The sequence below is a fragment of the Bufo gargarizans genome, chromosome 11, assembly GCF_014858855.1.
Source record: "Bufo gargarizans isolate SCDJY-AF-19 chromosome 11, ASM1485885v1, whole genome shotgun sequence".
NCBI classification, from domain to species: Eukaryota; Metazoa; Chordata; class Amphibia; order Anura; family Bufonidae; genus Bufo; species Bufo gargarizans.
In genome coordinates, this window is record NC_058090.1 from 1,067,160 (window position 1) to 1,087,979 (window position 20,820).

The 20,820-nt window shown below is 47.6% G+C and overlaps 1 protein-coding gene across 1 annotated transcript in view; it reads right to left on the minus strand.

Annotated features, from left to right (window-relative positions):
• Positions 1-20,511, minus strand: part of KDM7A (lysine demethylase 7A) — a 79,164-nt gene extending 58,653 nt beyond the window's left edge. The window contains exon 1 of the mRNA XM_044271983.1: positions 20,381-20,511. Coding sequence (XP_044127918.1) covers positions 20,381-20,481 — 101 coding nt within the window. The 5' untranslated portion in view covers positions 20,482-20,511. The remainder of the gene's footprint in view (positions 1-20,380) is intronic.
• Between the last annotated feature and the right edge of the window lie 309 nt (positions 20,512-20,820).

Below are 20,820 nucleotides of genomic sequence, written 5' to 3' on the forward strand. Positions count from 1 at the left end.
CCTTTCCCGATATTGGATTTTAGAAGATGTCTCCAGGAAGTTTCCCATAGGAATCACTCATTAGAAATTCAGCACATTACTTTGTGCCTCCAGCATCTTCAGACACCGGCAGCTCGGGGAGGAAAATGGCCGCCAGTTCTCAGCTGTGGATTGTGAAGTGCTAGGTGCCATCAATCAAGGCGCATGACCCATCTCTGGCTGGAGTCGTGTGACTGAATACGGCCTCATGCACACGACCGAGTCTGGTATGCAAACTACGGACACCTTTGCGTGCAAGCCGCATTTTTCTCACACCCATTACTAGAAATGTCTATTCTTGTCCGCAATACAGACAAGACTAGTTCATGTTCTATAATATGTGGAACGGGCACACAGAGACATCAAAGGGTCCATGGTCTGCATTTTGTGGCCAAGTATAGGACATGTTCTTTCGTTTTGCGTAACGGACATATGGATGCGGAAAGCATACGCATGATCCGTGTGGTTTCTGCATCCTTATATGCATTCTGCAAAAAGATAGAACGTGTACTATACTTGGCCAGAAAAGGCTGAAGACGGACCCAATGAAGTCAACCGCAAAAATCGCAGATGCAACACAGAATCCGCATTTTGTACATCCGCAATTCGCAAACTACAAAATACATACGGTCGTGTGCATGAGGCGGATTGTTTTACTTGTCATTTTCAATATGGATGTACTTTTTTTTTTCTTGATCAGGCAGGTTATGTATTGTCATCTGTAATAGTTAATACAGCTTGACCGAAACCAAATGCCGCCATTTTGCACTAGATGATAGAGAACTAGAATGAAAGGGTCCAGAGTCAGAAAATACTCATTCCAGTCCAGGATCATACTGTATTAAATCAGATGATGCAACCTTCATGCAACTTTGTTTCTCTCTATGGTAAAATTGCAGGAAAATGTTCCAAAAGGTCTATCAATGACAGACCGCACAAACAATGCAGTAAACATCTAGTACAGGCGCTTGCCAATTAACGAAAAGACTGAAGAGAATCCACTGAGCCCCATTTTTGCTAAATCGCAACCAATATGAGTGCACATTTCATTGTTCGAGAACCGAACTGCTAAGGGCAACAAGGTCACTTTTGAAATAGTTATCGTACAGAGTACTGAAGAGGATTTTAGTTTTCTCCACCAGTCACATGCAAAGCAGCATCAAGAGGCTGTAGTAACAGACAATCTACATTACATGTGTTGCACTGGCGGTCCGGGCCCACCACTGCCCCCGCAGGTAGTGGCCACGCTACTAACCCTGCCTGCTGCTGTCCCACTCTACCGACGGCGGCGCTGCCAGCTGCCCGCATCCTCGATGGTGTGCAAGCTGTAGCCTCTGCATCTTCTGTTTGGCCTGCTGGCCTGTTCTATAGTTAGCACTCACCCTTGGCCTCTTAAAGGGCCAGCGTACACAAGCCCAAATGTTTCTCCAGCCAATAACCGGCTGCAGAGTATTTAAAGCACCCTACCCAGCAGCAAGGTACATGAAGTCTAGGTTTACTAGTCTCCAGTAACCAGCAAAGGTGTACTCCATCTGACCACCCTTGTACCACATTCTCCCACCCAACTACCTGCTGTAATCCTAGCCTGTTACTTGGATTGTCCTTCTGCCGCCTGCCCTGATCTTGGACTTGTCTAACAAAAATGCTTGTATGCTGCCTTGCCTGACTTAGGCCCATCTCTACATTACAGATATTGGCTGACCCTTCGGTGCTTCACACTGGTATCTTTTACCCCTACGAGTCAGACACTTAACACACTGGGAGTATCTCAAGAGGTAGCAGCCTGGTAGCTTCCCTGCAGCAAAGTCTAGATCCCTGTATAGGGTGTTAAAGGATAAATACTGGGATAACGCCCTTAGGCCTCATGCACACAAACGTGTGTATTTTGCAGTCCGCAAAAAATACGGATGACATCCGTGTGCATTGCGTATTTTGTGGAACAGAATAGCTGGCCCCTAACAGAACAGTACTATCCTTGTCCGTAATGCGGACAATAATAAGACATGTTCTATTTTTTGGCAAAATGGAAATACGGAAACGGAATGCACACGGAGTACCTTCCGTTTTTTTTGCGGACCCATTGAAATGAATGGTTCCACATACAGTCCGAACAAACAAAAAAAACAAAAAATGGACACGGAAAGAAAATATGTTTGTGTGCATGAACCCTTAGGGCTCAAACACCACGAATGTGTGCAAGCCAGGCCCGCGCTGAGGAAAAAAAAAAGCGGCCCGCAATGCACGGGCACTGACTGTGTGCGCACCGTCTGCGGATGTGGACCCATTCACTTGAATAGGGTCCGCACCTCAAAAAAGTGCATGCACTACTTTTTTGTGTTGCGGAGGCATGGACAGAAAACCCACGGAAGCACTTCATAGTGGCCTTCCGTTCCGCACTGTATCATTGGGAATGCGGACACATTCAACGGCCGTGTACATGAGCCCTTAAAGTGCATCCACAACTACTGCTTGTAACATGGGTCAACCGCGTGCACACAATTATTAGGAGCGAAGCACTCACTCCCGATAATTGCCTCATTATGAGTGGAGGTGAGAGCTGCCTTTACATGCAGCAATCACGCATTTGCTCATTCATCAGGTGATCAGCAGTGCCTCTAGGGCTCGTTCACACAACCGTGTGAAGCCCGTGCACGTACTGCAGACCTCATTTGCTGATCCGCCATACACGGGTCCCGTTCCGTGGCCATTCCGCATCACGGATGCGGACCTATTCCTTTTCATGGGTCCGCAAATCCGGAGATGCGGAACAGTGCGGAACGGAACACTACGAAGTGCTTTCAGAGGTTCCGTTCCGTGCTTCTGCACTGCAAAAAGATAGAGCTTGCTCTATCTTTTTGCGGAACTGAGGAATCGCGGACCCATTCAATTGAATGGGGCCGGGATCCCTATGCGGTTGCCACACGGCAGGTTCCCGTGCTTAGCGGTCCACAGCACGGGCTTCACATGGTCGTGTGAACAAGCCCTTATACAGAGAAATTACTGGAAAGGAGCATTCCGAGGAACACTGCCTCCTGTTAATTGCCCTGATAGTCCGCCCATGTAAAGGGCACTTTAGCTCTGCTCTACAGTACAATCAGCTCTTCAAGATGTCAAAAAAAATCTCCATGGCAGGTTAAGATGGTCATACACCAGACTACAATTAGTGGCATTGCAGCCAGTCATTCATCAATGGGATCATTCATACAAATGATCCCACCAGCAGCATGCCAGACAAAACTGGCCAACCATGGAGTCCATTTTTAAAGAAAAACCTGACTATCTGGTCCATGAGCACAATGTCAAACGGTCAGCCAAATTCGGCTGAGCAAGCCATACACATAAAGTATCAGCCAATTTTCCAACCTGGCCAATTACATTCCTGCAGACAAGTCGGCCATCGTAAACAATGGCTCACACTGATTTTTCAAACAACGTCAGCAATTTTGTCCGACTTTTGTGTGTAGACAGCATTAGCCTTAGGCCTTATGCACACAACCGTATGTATTTTGTTGTCCGCAAAAAACAGATCCACAAAAAATACCGATGACGTCCATGTGCATTTCGTATTTTGCTGAATGGAACAGCTGGCCCCTAATAGAACAGTCCTATCCTTGTCCGTAATGCGGACAATAATAGGACATGTTCTATTTTTTTGCGGAACGGAAATATGGACATACGGAAACTAAATGCACATGGTGTAACCTAATTTTTTTTTTCGGTCCGTATACGGAAAAAAAATACGTTTGTGTGCATGAGCCCTTAAAAATCTGGTTAATAATGACTGAAATAGAGGTCAGTTAGGACGTTGGCAAGGTACTTTTACATGTTCTTTGCCATCAGCGCAGTGTAATTCCAGGGTTACACTGCCTAGCAACCCCAGCTTTTAATATAGCCTGCCTCAGGTTTTCAGCTGAAGGCTGAACTGGCACTAATACCTGGCAGTACTAATCAGATTTTTTTTTTTTTTTTTACAAGAACAAAACAGTGGTAGATGACTAAGCCAACTGCATCCCTCAGAACAGAACACACCACAGCAAAACAAGCCGCTCTGATGAGAACAGATTGTTGCCAGATCCATCATTTGTCACATGTTCAGTCACCAGGCAAATCGGACCCTATCGTGGGCTGTCACACAATGTAAAACCAAAAGGACTCCAGCGTCATGACCCAGGTCGGCCCTTTCATTTGTTGAAGAGCGATTACAAATATATCGCAATAGGCCCGGCCAGCTAAAGCCTTGTGAAATTGTGTCCAGTAAAATGGGGAAGCCGAGACAATACAGTCAGTTGCGTTCCCTCAGGCATCCTCTGTATATCACTTTAATGTCACATTCCTTATTACAGCCTTCACTATGAGGAGCCCTCTGGGCCCAAGCACTGCGAGACTCTGGCAGCAAGACTCCCCCCCAACTAGGAAAAAACTAATCATATTATAATCCATTCCTATCTATAGCCCTGTGAATGGCAGCCATCAATATGACTAGCCTGGTGACTACATTGGAACAACGGAGTCTGGCATGTTCACCAAACTACTAGTTGCCCCTGTTGCTAGGCAACGGGCGACTGGCATTTGGTTACTGGTTAGCAAACAGACCAGACACCCATTTTCTAGAACATTCCTTTAATAAACTAGGCAAAATACCCTTCCTTGAAAACATTCTTTGGACATCTTTGTTGATTCTAAAGGGGTCATTCCATGAATTATGTAAAAATGAAAATCGGACATCATATATTTCTAACAAAGCTAGAACCAGCCCTGTAACTCACATGGATCCAGAGATCTCCCCATTCATTGCTCTGCTAGATTTATTTCAAGCTGGCAGATTAGGGGGCATGCCCTTTCTGTAGCAGCTGAAGGAAGGAACTGAGCATGTGCATCCTATCTCAGTGAGTAGGACAGAGAAATTACAAAAAGCAAACAGCAGGTGGCGCTATACAGACTGAGATTTTATTGAATAAAATCTCACTTTTAAATTACCGTACATGCCGTTACAAAAGAATTAAGATCCAGGCGCTGGTTTGAAAACGATACAATATTTTTTGTAGGACAACCCCTTTAAAGTAGCTGAGCTCTATTGTTTTCCATCCAGATAACCATATATCTAAGCTGTCTGAATACACATTTTTCTTTCTATAGGCCCCTTTAAGATCTCTTTAAAACCATTCATACAAACACTCGTTAGCGGTTATTTGTCAGATGATCTGATCGCTTGCGCAGTCACCAGAATCATTGTTTGCCGGAAGAACATCATGCCTTCTAATCACGCTCCGCTCCTGGCAAACGAGTCTGTATGGGGACGAGCGAAGGCATTAGTGATCACTGCTGCCCATACTGTGGAGGAGATCATTGCATGTAATACCAGCAGTCTCCTTAACTGATGAGCAGGCGAATGCTGGGAAGGAACGCTTCCCTCCGGAAAATCAGCTGCTTAAAAAAAAAAAAAGAAAAAAAAAAAAAAAAAAAAAAAAAAAAAAGGGTGGCCATGCAGTAGGGATTTTTTGGGAAGCACAGCTATGAATACTGCCAGCCCCATGGTCATCTAATGTGTGTGGACCCCTTATAAGCCAAGTGAGCATTATTATAAATGTCCCATTGTCACTGTAATGCTGTGCCCTATACGCTCAGCCACAGAATCACAACCTGGCAGATGATGTTTCTTGCCACCCATAGCGGTACTGCCCATGGTCATAAAATCTTACTGTCCTAGTAATAAGTAATAGCATTCAGTGATCACTTTTAGAGTCCATTCACACGTCTGTGTGTGTTTTGTGGATCCACGGATCTGCAAAACACAGGCATCGGCGATGTGCATTCCGCACTTTGCAGACCGCACATCGCCGGCAGTTAAATAGAAAATGCCTATTCTTGTTTGGACAAGAATAGGATATGTTCTATATTTTTTTTTTTTCGGAAATGGAATTGCGGACCCGTAAGTGCGGATCCACAATTTCGGATCCGGGCAGCACACCGTGAAATTGCGGACGTGTGAATGGACCCTTAAAGGGGTTTTCTGGTTTTGTTGGCCTACCCTCCCTCATCAATATTTGATCAGTGGGGGTCAGACACCCCGTACCCCTGCTAATCAGCTGTCCTGCAGCAACCGGGGCTCCGTCCACTACACACAATAGAAGGAGCTGTGAAGTTCTGGCACTGGAGCTGGTTACTGCGTCCCTACATACCAACACTGGAAATAACACCAAGCTGTCAACTAGTTACAATTCCATGAGGAATAAAAGAGGAACATCACAAACCAGCATTACAAGATGCACCAGCCTTTTAACGTCATGCAGAGGGCAGTCTGATCCTCTAATTTGGGCCCACCCTGAGTCTAAAACATGGAAATAGCATCCACTGGGGTTAAAAGTCTCTCCTTCCTGTCCATAAAGGCCTCGGATATAAATCAGCCATAGACAAAACGCTGCTGTCAATGTTCTCACAAGGCTGATCTATGGTCCTGGTTCAGCTGTGGTCTAAGACGCTAGGAAGGAAGGTACAATTTTCTCTCTGAGATCAATGACCGCGCTGACAGCGGGATTCATCAGGCCATTCAAAAGCGCTTTACCGACAATTAAAGTGCTGCCGGGAAAAAGTATTAAATATATTTCAATCCATATGCATCCGAACGCTGGACCGCCGATTGTGCGCCACAGAAATAAGCCGCAATTGGACGAATTCAAAGAATCAGCGGCCGAGCAGCCAAATAATTTATATTATATATATATATATATATATATATATATATATATATATATATATATTTAAAAAGCAAGCAACGGGTCCACACTACTTATATTTAGGGGTGCAATAAATACCGTAGAATTCAGAAGATGAGTAGAGGAGACGCTTTATTCTATCATTCCTAAATGGAAGCCAGGACTGACCGCGTGTCTCCCCAAGGTGCGGGATCCTGAGCTGCACATGAACAAAGCGCGGAGGATTATATTACAATGGGTCATACAGGATGCTTGGCAGCGTGCAGCACGGGTTAAGAGTCGTAAAGTCTCCTAGAGAACACATGCCTTCATTAGGCATGTAAGTAACGTGCACTGTGTCAAGCAAATACATGGAAAAAGAAAAGAAACATTTAAAACATACATAATAAAAATATAAAGAAGTAAAAAAGGATTTGTAAGAAGCCAGAAGTTATGGAAATAGCACTGACAGAAGCGGGAGTCGGTTTAAAAGGTGGCAAAATGGATCTGTCACGCGAACAAAAGCTCTGACAGTTCATCTTCTCCGTCGTCGTTCTCCAATGGGTAACTGGGGACTGAATGTAAAGTAAAAATTAATTACGCCATCAACTCTCTGTGAGATACTTGAGAGGCCATGCTCTGAGCGCCAGGCGTTGGGAGGGGAGACAGTCACTAACCTGGGACTACTGCCAATACAACATACCTTGACCAAAAGCTGGCAATCAGCCGGAGTCAGACCTAAAACCTCAACCAATTGTGTCAGTGATCCGCCAAGAACGTTGTGTTCTGTCCCCACCAAGCTCACTTCTAGACAATAGCTTCCACAAGGGACCGTGAAGTGAAACAGTCTAATCTGTTCACAGCTCCGAAACCAAACAGCAAGTCCTCGTCAGGACTGCAGGAAACAATTTCTCGAGCATCATTTCCAGTGCACCTGCTACCTACGCCCAGCAACGGCTACGTGACGACTCCCTGCACAAAGAGCCTGTAACAAATCATAGAGGTATTATGACTGAAGAGCTCCTACTCAAGCCTCCATCAGCAACCAAGGTCCAAAGGAAACCCCTCAGGGCTGGAACTCACTCCCGTGGAAGGCACAAATCTTAAAGGGTTAGTCCGAGTCAAGGACAAACATGGCCAAAATCAGGAACTGTAGCAAAACCAATAACCATCCCTTTGGGCCTCCGTCTAACTCTATTCCAACATCACCATTCTTCTACCTCCCCCCCCCCCCCCCCGATTTGCGTGTATCTGGCTGCAGTAGTGATGGGCCATATACCAATGGGACCAGTGACTGGCTGCAGTGGTCACATGTGCAGAAGGGCACTTAACCGCTGAAGTCAACAGGTGTCCAACTTGTGAGCATTGTTTTTTTTTTTTTGTTATTACAATCTTCACCTTCAGGCAACCCTTAGGCCTCTTTCACATGAGAGTGAAGGATTAGGTCCGGATGCGTTTAGGGAAACTCGCACCATTTTGTAAGCAAGTTTAGAAAATTTTGTCTGCGATTGCGTTCAGTTTTTTCTGTGCGAGTGCAATGCGTTTTAATGCATGTGATGAAAAACTAAAGGTTTACAAACAACATCTCCTAGCAACCATCATTGAAAAACGCATTGCATCCGGAACTGATGTGTGAAAAAATAAATAAATGAATGGGTCAGGATTCAGTGCGGCTGCTATGCGTTCACGTCACGCATTGCACCCACGCGGAAAACTCGCTCGTGTGAAAGGGGCCTTAAAGGGTTTCTATCACCAGAATGAACCCTATTAAACTAGCTGACATGCGATGTGCTAATGTCAGCTGAACCTAACTGGCCTATTCCTACTTTTATCTATGCCCCCGTTACTCCAGAAATATAACTTTTATTATATGCTAATTAGCCTCTAGGTGCAGGGGTTGGGCGTTGCGACTGCTCCTAGAGGCTCCGTTCTCCCACCTCTGGCCACGCCCTTCTACACTAGATTGACAGGGCCAGACAGCGTTGGTCTCCTACTGCCGGCCCTGTCTGCCGTATAAATCTTGCGCCTGCGCCATCCTGTTCAGGATTCGGCGCAGGCGCAGTGAGTGAAGGGCGCTCGCTGGCTTTCTCACTACGCCTGCGCCGAATACTGAACGGCGGGAGATTTCCCCAGCGCACAGGGCCGGCAGTTGGAGGTAAAGGCTGCCTGGCCCTGTCAATCTAGTGTAGTAGGGTGTGGCCAGAGGTGGGAGAACTGACCCTCTAGGAGCAGTCGCAACGCCCCCGCTGCACCTAGAGGCTAATTAGCATATTATAAAAGTTACATTTATGGAGTAACTGGGGCATAGATAAAACTAGGAATAGACTAGTTAGGTTCAGCTGACATTAGCACATCGCTAATGTCAGCTAGTTTAATAGGGTTAATTCTAGTGACAGAAACCCCTAAGGCTCCATTCACACGGATCCGCAAAACACAGACAGTGGCAATGTGCGTTCCGCATTTTGCGGTCCGCACATTGCCGGCACTAATAGAATATGCCTGTTCTTGTCCGCAATTGCAGACAAGAGTAGGACATGTTCTATTTTTTTTTTTCGGGAATGGAATTGCGGACCCGGAAGTGCGATGAAATGAATGGGTCTGCAAAATGCGGACGTGTGAATGGAGCCTTAAAGTGCAGACTATAGTCAGGTACAATTCGGCTGGCCCACCAGAGGATATTCCAACGGGCCCAGGTTCTGACTCAGTAATGAGCCCCTAATATAAGAGGTCACCAAAAGTGAAAGAAATTCGATAAACCTCAACAGAAAACCCCAAAATTTAAATGATAATAGCAAAGTTTTGGGTGTTTCTTGCCAACCTGCCTCCTGCTTTTTTCAGAAAACAAATTGTGCCATTGGCCATGTGATTCTGTAACATACACTGTCGGACAGAAGCTGCGCCGCTCTGTAACTGCAATTTCAAGGTATACAGTGGTGGTCTCCAACCTGTGGTTCTCAGGCCATGCTGGAAATTGTAGTTCAATATCGCTGGATAGCCACAGGTTGGAGACCAACACTGCATACAGGATCATTGCTGGACTAGTAGCAGCCCGACAGTCCCCATAGTCTGGTACTAGATTGACCAAGTAGCCACTGCACCCAGGAATGTTGCTGGTGCCCAACTTTTTGGGTTGTTTCCTATTAATGTCTACAGATTTCCCGATGATGGGCTTCTGGTGTGGCCAGAAACAGTCTACCTGACTGTATGCCGCTCTAAGCTGGGATTCTAGACGCCAGATGAAGGAGCTCGGAGTCATTAAGGCTCCTTATTACTTGCACCATGTATGGAAACGTGTTGAAATGATTCTGCACTTGAATCCTGACGGCAATCAACAGAAATTAGACACTTGCTTAAGCAAATGACGATTATAGAAAAAAAAGTCACTAATGGGAAGACCTCATCATAATTCTGTAAAGCGAGAAAAAATGCAAATGACATACGAGGCAGCAGGTGGGACATTATGTAAGAGCACAACTGCGGCGAGATGCCGTTTTGAGAGCGCGCTAAATATTTACACGGCAATTGGTTCCGAGTGTCGTTTACACACACAATCAATGCGGATACACACACAGCAACCGCCGCACATAAGACTCGCTGATTAGCAACCCAATGCATCCCAACGTTACATGACCAGTGGGATCGCCCCTCCTGCTCTCCACGTACAGGTGAACACCAAGGGTTTCTTCTCATCCAGCAAAAACCCTTTCCAGCATTATGGTAAACCTACACCGTCATACACGGAGCCTTCTGAAGCTCTCCGTAGCTGGTGGTGACAGCTGGACAGCGCTCCGAGACCCTAAGGTCTAGTTCACACTATCAGCGATTTCCATTAAAGGGGTTCTGCAGTTTGTTTAAATGGATGATCTATCCTCTGGATGGATCATCAGCATCTGATCAGCGGGGGTCCGACACCACATCAATGGCCTGGGCGCGGCTAAGCTCTGTTCACTTGAATGGAGCTTAGCCCTGCCCAGGCCAGAGGATAGATCATCAGTTTAAACAAAGTGCAGAACCCCTTTAAAGTATAACTGTCATATATATTATTATTTTTTTGTATTGGATTGTGGTGATTAATATCTCCTTGGTGGCCCTATTTAAACTTTTCACTGTGTATTCAATTACCCCTTAATTCCACAGTTTTTTTACCTGTGCTTAAAATAGGGTTGCTAGGCATGGTCTAGATAGACGGAGGACGCAGAAGCAGGCAGCGTGCAAGGTCAGATTACAGACAGCCAGGGACTGTAAGTAAATGATTAAAGCCAGGTCCTCCCCAGCAGCTGATAACAGTGCCTGGGCTGTGTGCACTTCTCCCTGTCCCTGCGCTTGGCAGACGCTCCCTCACTCAGCAGAGCTGGAGAATGCAGAGTGGAAGCAGCGCAGACCAGGGAAGGGAGATCTGCCGTCTGCTCAGTGTATCAATGAAAGCAACATGTGGTAAGAGGACCCCTTTGTGCTGCAGGAGATTAACCCTTTAGGGGGAGGGCTGTGGTTACTGACACTTTTGGGGGGCTATTGTTACTGGCTAGTGAGGGCAGGCGGGATTAGTCTCGGGGTGAAGGCAGTGGCGGCCATCTTAACGGAATAGTGAAATTGCAGTTTTATGCAGACTGGTTGCCAAGGGCTGAATCTTACTAAATATGGGGTAAGTCAGTCTAATAGTAACTGATTCTGGAATTTCATGTTATTAGTAACTACATATATGAAAATTGAAATTAGGGTCTAAGTGGGACAGTTATGCTTTAAGGACTGTGAGCCAAACCCAGGTGTGGGTCAAAAACACAGAAAAGGTGCAAATCTTTCCATTAGGCCTCATGCACACGACTGTTGTTTGGGTCCGCATCTGGGTGCGGACCCATTCACTTCAACGGGGCTGCAAAAGATGCGGATAGCACTCAGTGTGCTGTCCTCATCCGTTGCTCCGTTCCGAGGCCCCGCAAAAAATAAATATAGCATGTCCTATTCTTGTCCGTTTTACGGACAAGAATAGACATGTCTACAATGGGCAGCCCGTTCCGTTAATTGCGGAAGGCACACGGGCGGCTTCCGTTTTTTGGCGGAGCCGTGGTTTGCGGACCGCAAAAAAGAGCACGGTTGTGTGCATGAGGCCTTATACATTATCTATGTGTAGCCTTGGTTTTGGCTCACTGATTGAAATCGCTGACCAAATCAGTAAATGTGAACTAGGCCTTAAAGAGGACCTTTCACCACTCCTGACATGCCTATTTAATAGCTTCATGTATGTACCCTTACTGCAGACTGCTGGCAATCCATTCAGAACTTCTAGTAGAAATAATACAGGAAAGGCACAACATGGAGCCATAAGCATAGATGCTCCAGAATTGTTATTACATGGGGAATGCATGAAGTTATTAAAACAGGAATGGCTATGCCATCGCTCGTCCCCATGCTGTATAGTGGTTTGTCGGCAGCAGATCGTTTTTAGATACCACAATCTGCCATGATGCAAGCAGGGGTGTATCTATCACGAGGCAAACAAGGCATTTGCCTAAGGCGGCACTTGCCAATGGGGCGGCAAAATGCCTTGTTTGCTTAGTGATAGTTACACAATACCCTGGCAGAGCCCCACAAGCTCTCCTGTCTCCATTAGTATACATCCAGCCATGTAGCCTTCTCCCCGGCACAGGACAGCAGCAATGTGTGCCCGGCAGCCGCCCCAGGGAGAGGTGAGCGCGGGTTGTCATGGAGGGTGGGAGGGGGAGACATGATTGTCAGGGAGGGGAGAGGAAGTGTGCAGCACAAACACCCACTCTCCCGCCTGTCCCAGCACTGACACCGGGGCTGCCCGCACGTGATGGCTCCTCTCAAGCTCCAGCCGCGTCTACACGGAGACACCAGAGACAGGTGACAGGACGAGCTGACCATGGACGCTGCATCAGTGTGGTAGCCAGGGGACCTGTCACATGTGATGTCCTCACCCCAGGGACAAACAGCCCCGCAGCTCATCATGGCCGCACGCACGTCCCCAGTGTAAGCCCTGGAGATGACATTGTGTAGGCAGCCTGTGCCCCGTGCATGGTGGCCTGCCCAGGACTGTGGGGTTACTTTGCTGCTGCTGCCTCCTCTTCCATCTGCAGCCTAAACTATGGAGCCTCTGAAAGCCACACACAGGGGGGCACATGAGGGGAGATGCCCCCAGGGAGAGCCCTGACCTTCTACCCTAGCATGTAGATGCTGGGCTGCATGGTAGAGTCTGCTGTTAGAAAGTCTGGTTGTGCCCACCTGCAGTAATATAGGAGAGCAATGAAATCAGTGCCCATCCCCGGGCACCTCAGGAAGTGCCCAGCGCCCATCATTTTACACAAAGGTACTGGTCTGGCCTCTGGTCCAGCTAGGAGACACCATTGCCGAGTCCTCATTGCTATCTTCTGATGGGACGTGGTCATTGGGCATGGTAAATGTAGAACTGGATGTCTTTTTAGGTATCTTGAAAAGTAGCAAAGGACCACAATTATCCTCAAAATGCTTATTCAGGAACGGAAGTGACAATCGTGTGTCGTCTCGTTATCAGGACCAGGTAAGTGTAGAAGATTGTGTAATACTGCCCTGCACCCCCCTCCAACCAACACAGAAATTAGTACAAATGTATTAAATAAAATGGCTGCCTGTATCATTATTCTAAAAATTTAAAAAGTGCAACTTCTGACACACATACTTTGTATTTTACAGATTTTTATATATGATTTTTATGGCCTTGACAGGAAGGGGTGGGTCAAATTTATATTAGGGGGGGTGCCCGAGTTTAGTCTCGCCTAGGGCAGCACAAAACCAAGATACACCACTGGATGCAAGTGATCATTTTTTTACATGTCAAAAGATTTGTATTGCTGGTTCCTCAGGCAATCAGCGGCAGTATTACACTGCCAGATGATCGCTAACAAACGCTTAGCGATTATCTGCTGAAAAATTGGACCAGTGTAATACAGGCTTTACACTGGAAGTATGGCTCATAAGTGGCAATTTCCATCATACTAATCCTATCTGTCTAAGGCTACTTTCACACTAGCGTTCGGCTGTCCGCTTGTGAGCTCCGTTTGAAGGGGCTCACAAGCGAACCCGAACGCTTCCGTCCAGCCCTAATGCATTCTGAGTGGACGCGGATCCGCTCAGAATGCATCAGTCTGGCGGATCCGTCCAGACTTACAAGGTAAGTCAATGGGGACGGATCCGTTTGAAGATGACACACTATGGCTCAATCTTCAAACGGATCCGTCCCCCATTGACTTTCAATGTAAAAGTCTGGACGGATCCGTTCAGGCTAATTTCACACTTAGACATTTTTTGACAATATAAGGCTACTTTCACACTAGCGTTCGGGCGGATCCGTTCTGAACGGATCCGCTCATAATAATGCAGACGGAGGCTCCGTTCAGAACGTATCCGTCTGCATTAAAATGGCAAAAAAAAGCTAAGTGTGAAAATAGCCTCGGACGGATCCGTCCAGACTTTCAATGTAAAGTCAATGGGGGACGGATCCGCTTGAAGATTGAGCCACATTGTGGCATCTTCAAACGGATCCGTCCCCATTGACTTACATTGTAAGTCTGGACGGATCCGTACGGATCCGCACGCCTCCGCACGGCCAGGCGGACACCCGAACGCTGCAAGCAGCGTTCAGCTGTCCGCCTGTCCGTGCGGAGGCGAGCGGAGCGGAGGCTGAACGCCGCCAGACTGATGCAGTCTGAGCGGATCCGCTCCATTCAGACTGCATCAGGGCTGGACGGCTGCGTTCGGGTCCGCTCGTGAGCTCCTTCAAACGGAGCTCACGAGCGGACCAGCGAACGCTAGTGTGAAAGGAGCCTAATGCAGACGGATCCGTTCTGAACGGAGCCACCGTCTGCATTATATGAGCGGATCCGCTCTGAACGCTAGTGTGAAAGTAGCCTAAATGTGGACTATCCACGTGTCCCCTCCTAGACTGTAGAGCTGCAGTGTGAGGAGATTGGGAGAGGTCACAGTACTAGCCCTTCAATACCATATATCAGCAGATACTTCCTGCAAAGGGGGAGAGGTTAAAGTGCACAGCCCAGGTCCTCACTTCCTATGGCTGCAGGATAGACAGTCCTACTCTGAGGAGCTGGTGTGGGAGGCAAAGAAGAACATGACACTTGAACTTCTGGATGACTACATGGCACATGCGGTGGGAGCTGTGCTCTACTGTCACTTACTGCGCCTCTGCCAGTGCAGAAGCTGGCATGGACCTGGGGAAGCTCCAGAGATACCGGTCCGTATACGCACAGTGACATCACTGGAGCTTACCAACACATACATTTAACGGAGGCCTGTGACCAATCCCATACAGCAGCATCCGGAACCTACAGGTTTCCATGTTAAAAACGGTTTGGTACACTTTTTGGCCTCCATCTAAGGCCAAGTTCGCACTTCAGTTATTCGGTCAGTTATTACCATCAGATATTGTGAGTCAAAACCAGGTTCGGGTCAAAAACACAGAACAGGCCCAGATCTGTCTATTATACTTGATCTCTGAGTAGGCTTCACTACTGGTTTTGGCTCACAATAGCCGATACATCAGGGCATTTCCTAGAGTACACACTCAACTTTAAGAAAAAAATTGACCTTAGAAAATTCAGGGGGGGGGGGGGGGGATAGATTCCTACAGGATTACTGTTCAGAGCCTGATGTAAAGATGACACTTTCCAGAATGTAAAAACACCAGTGCAAGCTCTACACCAGGGATGTCAAACTCGTGGCCCTCCAGCTGTTGCAAAACTACAACTCCCATCATGCATGGGCATACTACAGCTATCAGGGAATGATGGGAGTTGTAGTTTTGCAACATCTGGAGGGCCATGAGTTTGACATCCATGCTCTACACTAAATCAGCAGAGAATGCTGGGTGATTTCTGCTCTGAAGCTTGCAGATTTGTGAGTGCAGCTCTGGAGTATAATACAGGATGTAACTCAGGATCAGTACACAGGAAATAGCAGGAGCTGCCTGTTCAGCCAATCACTGGCTGAGGCGGGTCACTACTAGGGACAGTCATTGGCTAATCAGGCCTACCTGGGCACTTCCTGTGTGTTCAGCTACGACCAGGAAGTGAAGACCTGGTAAGAGTCTGAATGGCGGCGGCCGGGAATCATGAGGGGAGTACATCTTTTGAACTCATTTTGACGCGTATAGCGAGAAAGCGACCCAGGAGTGGAATCAGAGCGCTTGCTGGCCTCAGACACGGCAGCATAAATCTGGTGGCAGATTCCCCTTTAAGGCGACTTCCACCTTAATTGCAACATTTTAAACGCCTAAATTCTATTCTCGCCAACGGGCGATCTGCACCAAATTCAGGGATTTTTATTTTTTTGTTGACAGACAACAGAAGGCTAGTGTAATTCTATGGATGAACTGATGACGGATTATCTCCTTCTGCAACATCAAAAGAAGCCCTTTATCTCTTCAACACACAAAAGGCCGATTACAGTACCTTCATGGATACCCAGGGCTACTAGTCAGCTCCACAGACAGCACACTGGGTGTATCGTACGGATGAACAACTGTATTGTAAGGGGTAGGGCAAGGTCTAATGCACAAAATAAGAAAATCCCAGTAAATATAAGTCCTCCTGCCGCTCTCTTCTGTCAAGTCCTTTCAAATTGTATTCTACATTTCTTAGTCGTAGCGATGCCTGGGAAAGCTTGGTGACAACCAGGATAGCTGCCATACACACTATGGGTAGTCACTAGTACGTTTGTATGCAGAAATACTGGGAGCTGTAGCTCTGCAAGAGCTGGGCTGTCAAAGGTTGAAGACCACAGTCATTACAAACAGTTGGATTCCAAGATGGCACTAAATTTTAAAGGGCTTGGTCACTTTCTGGTTACTGTTGACCAACGTGTTTGTAAGATGATGATATGGCACCTACTAATATAGTCTTTGTTAAAATTCTGCACCATTTTCTATATTTCTATAGTCTTTTGTGCTGTCCACACAGAGGTCCTGTCCCTAAAATGTCCACTGATGGAGGGGGATTTGCCTGGTCACATGACCCTCCATGTGATGTCTTCTCCATTCAAGCACACTGCCCCTGCACTAAACTTCCAACAGTGCAAGTGCAGATGCAGTCTATTTAAATGGAGGGGACATCACATGGAGGCGATTTGCCTGGTCACATGACCCTCCAATCAGTGGACATCTTATGGACAGGACCTCTGTATGGACAGCAGAAAAGACTTTGTATACAAGGGGGCATAGCTTATGAAATCTAGAAAACGGTGTAGAATTTCACCAAAGGCTATACTAGTAAGTGGCATCTAGTCATCTGACAAACACACTGGTCAACCAGAAAGTGGGCAACCCCAAGAACAAGAAAAGGACATGTTCTATTTTTGTCACGGAGCCGCGGACCGGAAGTTCGCGGCCGCGCTCCAGAAATGCGGGTGCGGACAGCACACTATGTGCTTTCCGCATCCATTCCTGCCCCGTAGAGAATGAATGGGTCCGCACCCGTTCAGGATAGTTGCAGAACGGGTGCGGACACATTCTACGGACGTGTGAATGGACCCAATTAAGGAAACTCTAAACCTAGAAAAAGGATTTGTAGAAATCCCACAAAGAATACACAGGTAATTATATAGGGGTGTGACTGTGTCCTACTAAAGACAGGGCAGAGGGGGAGGCTCCTGCTGCAGCCAACTATAGCCAGGCACAGGGCAGTGACAAGGGGGAGAGTGGTCATGGCTGGGCTCCTGGGACACACTTCCCACCTGACTGGGCTGGCGTTGCTTCTCACCACCATGTATCACCAAATATAAAACATCCAATATCCCCTATTAGCTTTAAATTACTTAATTTTCATGAAAAAATAGGAAGAACAAAACACATTCTGAAAATTTATAACTGTGGAAATATTATAGGCCTTATAAAATCCGATGCGGCACAGGCATCCATCATCAGTATGCCTGGCACCGCCACCATGCACCATAAAGCGTTATCATCAAAATCCACTTTTTAGTCTTAAATCAGAAACACTGCTGGAGCCTCTGCCAATGAGCGAGAGCAGAATCAACATCTCATCTGAAAGAATGAGAAACTTCCCGTCACACCAGAGCGGTTCTGCTGTCAAAGCACCAGAGCATACGCTCTTCAATTTTGCTGCCGGGCACAGGCATACGCGAATAAATTACATTATCCCCAAAAACTAAAAACTAGAGAACTGGCAAATGAGAGTTACAGAACTGGAGGAGTCAATGTCCTGGGTCAAAACTAAGACATTAGATGATGTATGGGTGCAAGGTAATGAGTATGTGCTGAAAGAAGCGCCAGCCAACGCGCCCGGACCTTCCCCCTCGCGCCGGCACCTTCCCCGGGGACCAGCGCCGGCACCTTCCCCGGGGACCAGCGCCGGCACCTTCCCCGGGGACCAGCGCCGGCACCTTCCCCGGGGACCAGCGCCGGCACCTTCCCCGGGGACCAGCGCCGGCACCTTCCCCGGGGACCAGCGCCGGCACCTTCCCCGGGGACCAGCGCCGGCACCTTCCCCGGGGACCAGCGCCAGCACCTTCCCCGGGGACCAGCGCCAGCCCCCGCCCACCAGGGACTAGCAACGGCTCCCATACCGTCTCCTGCCAAAACTTCAGTAATTTACTAAACTCTTGCATGCCACTTGCAAATCTTCTGAACCAGCTACCAAAGACCTTTCACACTAAAGAAACTGCCAGTGTAAACTTATAATCCCACCAAAAGTCACAACTTAAAATATATCAGCCAAACAAGCCCAGGCAAAGCTCCTGCAGCAGACACTGCGCTCTGCAAGCCCCACAAGCCCAGTCTCTTACACAACACTGAGAACATAACTAGCACAACGAGGATAAATCCCGTCCCTTGATTACGACACAGCACATTCTTCCTACGCTCAAAACAATAACACAAACACACAATAGGACGGCAGCCAAACATCATGAAAGAGGCCAGGACAAGAGTATTGTCACACTGGCCTGTAATTGATGTTTGCGGACACCGGGGGCAGCCGAGTGCACCCTGTTTTGTTTAAATGGGAGGATTTAAATGTCCTCACAGCCATGCTGTCAATCAGGAGCTCCCCTTACAATCACAACCTCCCTCCTCCCCCGGCGTCTGAGCAAATACCCCCGGCCTGATGCCTGAAAACAAAGCTGAAACCAGAGCAGAGCAAAACAAGCGACACAATAAAAAGAAACACAACTGTCTGCTGCCATAACCAAGGGAAAACCTGTAGGGTAAAGTGGATAGGGACACTAGGGACAGCGGGGCTGGGAGCTGATCCCTCAACTACTTCCTTTGTTTAAAGGGCCATAAACCAGCATCACACATATAAAATCCCTACAATGTCAGATCTCCGATCTGTCTGCTCAAGCCCACGTGGGACGTTATTCCAGACCATGCGTCTGATGTCCTATCCCTAATGATCGCTGTCCACAAAGTTCCCATCTGTCATTTCTAAGTGACCCGTCCACTCCGCCAAAGTTATCACATAACAGGCAAACAAAAGACTCCGGGGAAGTAAGTGCACTTGGAATGTGGGTTATGACGATCCATTGTCTACAGCCATGGGTGTGGAGTAAAGTGAAGTCTGACTGTAGGAGGGGATAATACAGTTGTCACCTTGCCGCACTCATTGTTGTCATCATAGCAAGCAATGGAAAGGTCACATCGCACATGTTACAGCAGTGCAACCCACACTGACTACCGACACTCACAACTTCTACCCACGGCTGACAGGCACACTGCATGGTTGTCACACCGTAATGGGGGCCCTTAGAACCCTCTCTAGGATATGTCCACATTGCCTAGGTTATACCAAATGGGGGGCATTCATCTACTACTGGACTATACCCTTCTGATGTCACCATGTTTGGGGTGCACCTATAAACCCCCCAGATGAACACTACTCCCTAGCAAATATATTCAGTGGGGTCAGACAAATGACCCTAAGGATCACTTAGTTCCTAGATGCATCATGACTTTGTAACATTTTTGAAAGGGGGCAACAACAAGACGTCACTAGTTTTGGGGGGGCTGTTATAACCCAAGCGTGACCACTCTGTAAAAGGGGCACCAATAACCTTGAGAAGTTGTCACGGTTACTTGGGCATGGCCATCCTTTAGAGAGTTGCATTTTGGGGTCACTTGGCAGGTCACCACAATAACCTAGGCATGACTACATATCAGGGTACCTATAAGCCAAAACTTTTGGGGGACAACTACAATGCACTGGGGCGCTGCTTTCGGGGGGCACAACTATAGTCGCAGACAAAGTGCTACTTTTAGGGGGCACAATGTCAAGTCAACAGTTTTGGGGGGCAGCTATAAACAAACAGAACACTACTTTTAGGGGGCTGACTTTTACTGTCGCTACCTAAGAAGCCACAGACATTAGAATGGAGTTACTTTTTTGGGGGGTGTCATGATTTTAGGGGGCTCTAGTTGGTCACAAGGGTCGAGGTACCCCAATATCTTGGGCACAGACTCCTCCCAGGAAGTTTAGGGCCCATGGTAAGTCAGGATGTCTTAGTGTGCCCGCTGCCCGTCTGGGCCCTGACTTCTCACTAGCTCAGAGACCACCTTATTGTTATTATCCTCCATGTCCCAGCCGTCCCCTAAGCTCACAGCACAGTCGGATCCCCCCAGAACCCCTACAGCTCCAACAGCACCCCCTCACCTGCTATGGAACCAGTCCTTGCAGATGTCGCACTCGATCATAAACCGGCTCACATCGTACGGCTGCCGGCAGACACAGTAGACGGGAGCCGCTCCGGCCATCTTTAAAATCCACTCTTCAGCCCAGACATCACACACACAGCACGGAGCGGGGGAAGAGGTGAACTGCGCATGTGCCAGCTGCCCCCGCTCCCCCTCCCCTCGCTGCACACACACGCACTCTGCCCTAGTTCCTGCATTCTGATTGGACGAGGCCTAGTTCTGTGGGCGTGGCCACTCGCCAGCCTCAAAGCAATAACCGAGAAGGACTCGTCTCGGATTGACGAAAGGAGCCGAAATGTTCCGGAAATAGCCGAAGCGAATGACATCTTCATTTAAAGGGATAAGTAGCAGTAATTATGAATGAAAATGGAGAGAAGTGACCTAATCTCATTGCTGAGG